The sequence below is a fragment of the Malurus melanocephalus genome, unplaced genomic scaffold (assembly GCF_030028575.1).
Source record: "Malurus melanocephalus ecotype Western Australia unplaced genomic scaffold, MMel_1.1 scaffold_741, whole genome shotgun sequence".
In the NCBI taxonomy this organism is placed as follows: Eukaryota; Metazoa; Chordata; class Aves; order Passeriformes; family Maluridae; genus Malurus; species Malurus melanocephalus.
This window is the reverse complement of record NW_026623973.1, coordinates 237390-245091: the sequence shown is the minus strand read 5'-3', so window position 1 is coordinate 245091 and position 7702 is coordinate 237390. Positions and strand designations below refer to the sequence as shown.

General features: G+C 47.5%; 1 protein-coding gene across 1 annotated transcript in view; it reads right to left on the bottom strand.

Annotated features, from left to right (window-relative positions):
- Nucleotides 1-6762, bottom strand: part of ADRA1A (adrenoceptor alpha 1A) — a 15282-nt gene extending 8520 nt beyond the window's left edge. The window contains exon 1 of the mRNA XM_057384735.1: nucleotides 5603-6762. Within this exon, the coding sequence (XP_057240718.1) occupies nucleotides 5603-6485 (883 nt within the window). The 5' untranslated portion in view covers nucleotides 6486-6762. The remainder of the gene's footprint in view (nucleotides 1-5602) is intronic.
- Nucleotides 6763-7702: the final 940 nt, after the last annotated feature.

Sequence of the window (7702 nt, the reverse complement as noted above, 5' to 3'; positions counted from 1 at the left end):
TCCTCCTTTATGGGAAACATTTCCTTAGGGAACCAAAAAACGGGATCAAGGASCCCTTGGGCAGCAGGAAACGCTCCTGGACCCTGCACAACCCAACACAAACAGAAAATGGGGACGGGAGGAATTCCTGCTCTGGGAATTCCCGCTGGGCCTGCCCAAGGTTTGGAATATCGTGGCCGTTCCAGGAGGAAAATTAAAAGAAACTTTGTGCTGGCTCTTCCTGATCCATAAAAAACACACAGAAAGAGCAGCGAGTTTGTTTTCCCTCAAAAAAAAAAAATAAAACGTGAACTGGGGGTTTGGGCACAGGTGGGAGGTGGAAGGGTCRGGCAGCAGGAACGGCTCGGGCTGGGAACGCCGCTCTGGAAATTTGGGTTTTTTCAGGATTAATTTATGCTCTGTCCCGTATCGTACCCGCTCAGGACGATATTTCTGGCCAARGTCTCAGTAAGAAACTATTTCCAGATTCGCTGCGGGCAGCTGCAGATTTAGAAAGMCGATAAAAAGCCATGGGAAGGTGAACTGAGGTTTTGGGTGTAGACCCAAAAAAATCCCATTTTTTTGTATAAATGGGTGTGATTTTCACTCCAATCCCAGCCCCCAAGCTGTCACTGCTGTAGGATGGGTCTGGAGCCCGCTGCTGACATTTTTGAGATGTTTGATATTTGCCCCCATGCCCTCGCTCTTGAAGTCATTCACTTGCAATAAAACTGTAGTTTGACTTTTAAAATTAAAAAAAGAAAACAAAAACACCCTAAAACAAAACCCCAAAACCGAAAAAGCCAGCAAAAACCACACAAAACACCCTCAAAAAATGAACAAATAAATCCCCAAAACAATCCCCAAAACCAAAACCCTTCTATATATTTTATATACCCTTTTAGATATTTTCTATACCCTTTTAGATTTTTTTCTCTACCTTTTAATATATTTTTATACCCTTTTATATATTTTCTGTACCATTTAGATATTTTTTGTACCCTTTTAGATATTTTCTGTACCCTTTAAATGTTTCCTATACCCTTTCAGATATTTTCTGTACCCTTTTATACATTTTCTGTACCCTTTTATATATTTTATATACACTTCTAGATATTTTTTGTACCCTTTTACATATTTTATATACTGTTTTAGATTTTTTTCTCTACCCTTTAATATATTTTTATACCCTTTTAGATATTTTCTGTACCCTTTTATATATTTTTATGCCCTTTTAGATATTTTCTGTACCCTTTATGTATTCCTTGTACCCTCAGCCTACATGCCTGTAATTCTTGTGATATTCCCGCTCAGTTTTGGGGTCCTGCTGGTCAGAAAACCCAAACATCTCCAGCAGAGGCCAGTGAGCCCTGGGCTGTCCCAAACTCGAGGGTTCAACCTTTTCTGGAACCTTCTCTCTGGGCTCCGGCCCCGTCCGGGGAGATTCTTTAGAATTGGGGGACGTTGCTGCATTTATTGAGTTTCTGATTGGGGGATTCTGGGCAGATTTGATAATCTGATAATTTGTGAGGTCTATAAAATTGTACAGATGTTTTATGGGACAAAATTCATTTTTTTCAGGGTGTGTTCCACCCTAATGAGCTGAGCACCCGGGATCCCATTAAACACCGAGGGAAATCCCTTTTATCCCTTTAACCATGCCAGCCCCAGAATTCCAAACTGGCCAAAGGCAACACCATTCAGTGGCTTCACCCACACAGATCAATCCTCTCTTTCAGCTGTTCTCCAGAAGGGTTTTTTTTTTTTACTTTTATTTCTTTTTTTTTTCTCTTTCTCACCGAGGAAAAGCTGAAATGTTGCTGTGGGGATTTGTGCGGGTGTGTGTCGCTACTCTGAGCCTCGTGACCCACGGAGAGGTCACCTCGTGTCAACGGCAGCGATGGAAAAATGCGCTTTATTCTGCTGGTTTGTGCCTGGTGAAAGCAGAGTGGCTCTCTTTGACTCCAGTTTAAAAAAATAACCACAAAATAAAGATTAGAAAGCAGCTGCAGGCAGGATGAGAGGATTCCCTTGCCAGTGTTTGTGTCAGCTCACAAGGCCAATTTACTCCTCTGCTGCAAACACAAACACCCTCCAGCAGATTCTTCTTTTGCTCTCTTCATCAAGAGGATGATTGACAAATGCTAAAACCCTTCCTGCCCTTTTCCCAGCTCAGGATTTTTGTTTTCCCCTGTGACCTCCTGACTCGGATTTTCTCTTTTTATTTCCTCCTGCTGCTGAAAGCAGCACCCACTCCCCGAGTTAAACCACAAAAAGGGACAACAAGCCAAGCTTTGGGATTTACCGTTCAGATAAATCATCAATCCCAGCCCAGGATCATTTTTGCAACACCCCCAACCCTTTCTTCCACCAGTTCTGTGTGCGTTTCACCTCAAAACAACTTCCAAGCACTGTCTTTTATGTTGCTGAAAAGAAATCTTTTAAAGAGTTCCCAGAACAACACAAAAATGCCTTCCAGTCACAGGAATATCAGAAAATATCTATTCTGCCACTTGTAACCCCAAAATTGCCATCACTGGGGCCTTCCACTGATTTCTGGGCCTTTCCAGCTCTGAGTGCTCCTAATCTGTCCACGTCTCTGTACATATCTGATGTACCTTTCTAGGAAATGCAGGAAGAGAACAAAAAGCAGAAATTTGGGTTGTGATTGTGAATCCCAGAGCCCCCCAAGCCCTGSYTGCCCACATGAGCCTCACCTGAGCCTCTCCCCACAAACCCCCTTGGCCCAGRAGCTGCAGATAAACCCAGACTGTTCCTCTCAACCCTCCTGGGGAGACCCAGAGGGGCTCCAAGCTGCCCTTCCCTGGCTCCGGTTCGTTGTTTTTTGTCACCTGGTGGCCACAGGGCTGTCAGCAATGCCAGCCCTGCTTGGTTCTGCTCACAGGAGCGAAAACTTGGCTTCTTCCAGGGGAAATCAAAGTTCTGACAAGCTCGTGGTCACAGAAGTTTTGTGAGCAGTGAGTTCATGCTTCAGAAGAAGAGGAAAAGTGAATATTAACCTCACTGAGTTTTCTGCAACAAAGATATAATTCCCTGGATGATCCCACAAACACCAGGCCAGGGGAGAAGGGGCTGTGCTGGATTTTTGGGGTGCAGGGCTTTGCACGGACTCTTTRGGATGAAACCCAACCCCCAGCCTGCAGCTGGCACCTTCACACCCCGTTCAGGTAATTTCTGACCACAGGGACACTCCAGATGTTTCTCAGGTTATTTCCAGCAGCATCTGGAAATATCAAGGTGGATATTGTGCCTTTCTCGAGATCTTTCTCTCCCTCTTTCCCATAGAAAAGGTTTCCACCCCCTGCTGGTTTGCACCTCAATAAACCTGTGCTTCTTGCTTGGATCTGATCATTCAGAGCTGATGTTAATGGAGATCTTGGAGAAGCTGAAGATCTCAGAGAGATGAGTGAAGGTTTGGGGAGGCTCTGCTGCAAGGAATGGTGAGCWCAGCTGCCTGAAGGGTTTGTGGAGCAGTTTGAGGGATCTGTCCGTGGGCAGTGGGCTGGACGATGGAATTGCAGGAATTTATGGGTTGGAAAAGACCTCTTGGATCACTGAGTTCAACCATCCAAGTCCACCCTGAAACCACATCTGTCAAATCCCTCCAGAGCTGGTTCATGGGACCATTTTCAGCTCTGCCCCACAAAGCTGCAGAGCTGCACRAAGTCCAKGCAYGCTGTGAGCTCCACAGRATTTCCAACAAGGAYTTTATCCATCTGGAACAGCCARATCCCTGCTCCAAGATCCTGTCAGGATCCTTCCCTATCCCACCCGGACCTGGCTGCAGGACAGACCTGAAAGTGGTCATTGTCTTTGCTCTGCATCAAGATGTGCCTCCTGGGCTTTTTTGAGGAATTTTTTTAGCACCACTTGCCTGTTTAATCCTTTTTTTTTTGTCTTTAAACAAAAGCAGCAAATAGGTTTTGAAAGCCTTATTAYATCTGCTTTAAAAATAACCCAGTAAGCCCCCAAAAAGAGGGAAACAAACCTCCAGAGTTTCCTTACAAGGGATCAAAGGAAGATGCAAARCCATTCTGGAGCCCAGATGATTTCCTAAATCCAAAGCAAATTAATTAACAACAGCTCCGTGCGGGCAACCACATTTGCACATGAAAAGTGAGTTTAATGCGTTCTCCCAAGGCCTTTTTGGGTATGTTTCAGTCATCTTGGCAAGCAGCATTCCAACGTGCTGACATCCTGGCCAGCACGAGCCAGGCCCTCCAGGGCTCCTCCTTAGGAAACAGCTCCAGTCCAGCATTTCCCACTATTGACCAAGAGCAGAAAAATTTGGAATTTCTGGGGTTTTTCACAGCGTTTGCAACAGGTTTTTGTGTGTCTGGATAAATCTTGGTAAAACCAGTAGAGGTTAMGTAGAAAAGTTCATTTACAAGGTTGAAAAAAGCAGATTAAAAAAAGAAAAAGGGAAATAAAATCCCCAAATCTTTCTTTTTGTATTAAGGTAAGGCTGTTTTTCCTTTTCCTAATTGTCTATATTGTTGTCTTACCAACCAAAGCTTCCATAAAATCTGATTTTATTTTTCCTGTACAGCATAAGCCCTTTCCATGAGAAAAACCCTGAAATTGAGCAAGTCACAGATTTTAGTTTCCACGTCTGAAAAATCCCAGTACTGAATGGCAGAGCCACGTCCCTCACCCTCAGCCACAGGTACAAAATTAGTATTCTGCTTTTACACCCCTGCAACTGCATCAAAGGTAACCGAGCAAGGTTTAATTAAAATTCTAATTACTTCTTTATATTCCAGCAAAGCAGAACAAATCCCCRGCTTTGCTCCCCTTTGGAATGACAAGTGGAGGATAAATATTCATCTCCAGCATGGTGGCTGAGGCGGTGTTTGGCCAGTGGGCTCAACGTGTTCCCAGAAAAAAAACGCAAACCAGGGAAGTATAAAATGAGCTGGAAGGATCCTCACTGCCGTCTCCTGACTGGTCATATGAAAAATTGGATAAAAAGATTAATTTTGTTTGGAGTTATGGTATCTCACAGGGCCAATTTCCTGATGGGAAACTAATTTTTTTTTTTCCTTACAATGGAATGATGAGCGCTCCAGGGGATCTGTGAACAGCAACTTCTACCCTGAATGCTTTCAAATCCTGACCTTTTATACACTGAAGTCACCTGGCTGCAAACATAAACTCACAAACCCCTGAAGATCTTGTTCCTGCAGCAGAGACATCAGAACTCTCTGCCCTTGCTCACAAAGAGGATTTTCTSTGTGTGARAAGTAYRAGATTTTTTCCCATTTCCAGAATTYTRTTTSTGATCACCAGGGACGCTTGGTCTCGTTCGAGCCTCGCGTCTTTTTCACGCTCCCTGCCTTGTGGCAGCAAGAGTTTGTTTTTTTGGCAGCTTTGCGGGAGGAAATCATTCCCTCCACACTTCTCTGATCTGCGTTATCGCAGTTGTGTTCCACCGGGTGGAACCGCGAGGAGCACTTTTAGAATCAGAACAAAACTAAGGAATAAAATTTCCTAATGAAATTTCCATCAAGAAAAAAAAATAAATCAAACAATAAATCAGACAAACTTTGTATCGCACCCATCCCCGAGCACGGCRACGCGCGCAGCGCTCGGCTCTACTCACCCAGCGGCATCACCACAAAAAAYGGGAGCCAGCAGAGAACGAAGCATCCCACGACGATCCCCAGGGTCTTGGCAGCTTTCTTCTCCCTGGAGAACTTGAGCAGGCGCACGGAGAAGTGGTGCTTGCTCTTGGCGCTGGGCGCGGAGCCGCCGGCGCCGGGCGCGTTCTTGCGGTGGATGCGCAGCGTCACCTCCTCGGAATGCGACCTCTCGGTTTTGAGCCCCGAGCTGAGCCCTTTGCTCTCGCGCTTGGCCACCACGTAGACGCGGCAGTACATGACCAGGATGATGGCCAGGGGCAGGTAGAAGGAGCCCAGCGCCGAGAACAGCACGTAGCCCGGCTCCTCGGTGATCTGGCAGATGGTCTCGTCCTCGGGGGCCGGCTCCTTCCAGCCGAAGAGGGGCCCGATGGAGATGACCAGGGACAGCGCCCAGACGCACAGCAGGGCCAGCAGGCCCCTCCTCTCGGTCACGATGCTGGGGTAGCGCAGCGGGTAGCTGACGCCGATGTAGCGGTCGATGGAGATGATGCACAGGCTCATGATGGAAGCGGTRCAGCAGAGCACGTCCACGGCCGCCCAGATGTTGCAGAAGATCCTCCCGAAGGCCCAGTAGCCCAAAATCTCCATGGTGGCCGAGAAGGGCAGCACGGTGGAGGTCAGCAGGAGGTCGGCTACGGCCAGGTTGATGATGTAGTAGTGGGTGACACTCTGGAGGTGCCTGTGGCAGGCCACGGACAGGATAACCAGGATATTGCCCAAAACCCCAAAAACTATCAGCCCCCCTAGAATAACACCCAGCAGGATAGCTTTGGAAATGTTCACGGGCTCCGAGGAGTGGGTGCAGTTGGAGCACTCGGAGGAGTTTCCAGGGAGGAAAGCCATGGCTGGTAATGTCCATCTGCCGAGCTTCACCCCCTTTCCAGGCAGGAGCAGTGACCAGATCAGTCCTGTGAAGGTCCCACCCGCAACATCTGCCTGGCTTTGCTGGGGAACAGAGTTTTGAAGAACGTCTCACCAGTGCAGCCCCGGCAGCGATGAGAAAGATCCAGAAACATATTAAACACCCCCACCTTCGCTCCTGAGCTCTCAGCAGCACAGCACAGTCAATACCCACCAGTTCCAAGGCCAATTTAACTCCAGCCACATTCTCCTTGGGGCGCACAAGTGAGGTTACACAAACCCCAGGCTGTTCATCCCAATTTCCAGGGATGKGTGGTGAGAAATGYTGGAGCTGCAGGTGAAAATCATTTCTGTCTTTTGGGGGAAAGTTCAGTATTTAAGTACTGTGAATATTCCAAAGGGTCTCCAATGGATGTTTCGTCCGAGAGGAAATCGCTGATGCTTTTAATTGCCTTGATTCTGCCTTAAAAGTGGCTTTAAAACCTGACTGGGGGGAGTTTCCTGCTGTGCCTGCTCAGCAATTTCGTTGGAGACACCCATCACTGCCCATCCTCGGGGGCTGGTCTGTCAGTCAGAGCTTTCCACAGGTGGAGCACTCGTGGGTCGAGGTTCTGGGCTGCAAATTAAAGCTCATTTTCATCAGAGCTGGGTTTGCCATGCTCCCGGGGCCACGTTCTGGGGCTCTCTGCCCCCCTGGAGGAGACAAAACCACGAACAATGTGATTCCCAGAAGCGCCGCTGGCTGCTATGGTTCCCATATAAGAATAGAGCAGGAGGCTATTTTAGGGAGCTCTCCTCAGGCTGCCTCCAGCCCGTGGAACCAACCTTTTCCAGCCCAGCATTGTCTGACAGCAGCTGAGAGATCCAAGAGGGGTTTCCTGCCTGAATTTCCCYTCTTTTGTGGGGATGGGCAACAATCCCAATTATCAGCTCAACTGCAGAGACCAGTTTTGCTCAGTTTTGGGGGAGACAGGAGCCTGCAGGACACAATTCAGGACTCCACCAAGTGTGAGCCAGGTTTGGAAGCCCAGAATTGAATCTCAGATTTCTTTATTAAGCCAGACCTTTCCCCACGGAATCGTTAGCCCGGCTGAGCTGCCCCCTTTGGAAAATCTGTAGGGAAAAGCGACTCCAAAGCCGAGCAGAAGATGGTGCGAGGAGCAAATCTGGGAGTGAGTGACACAACATTTCAGAGTATC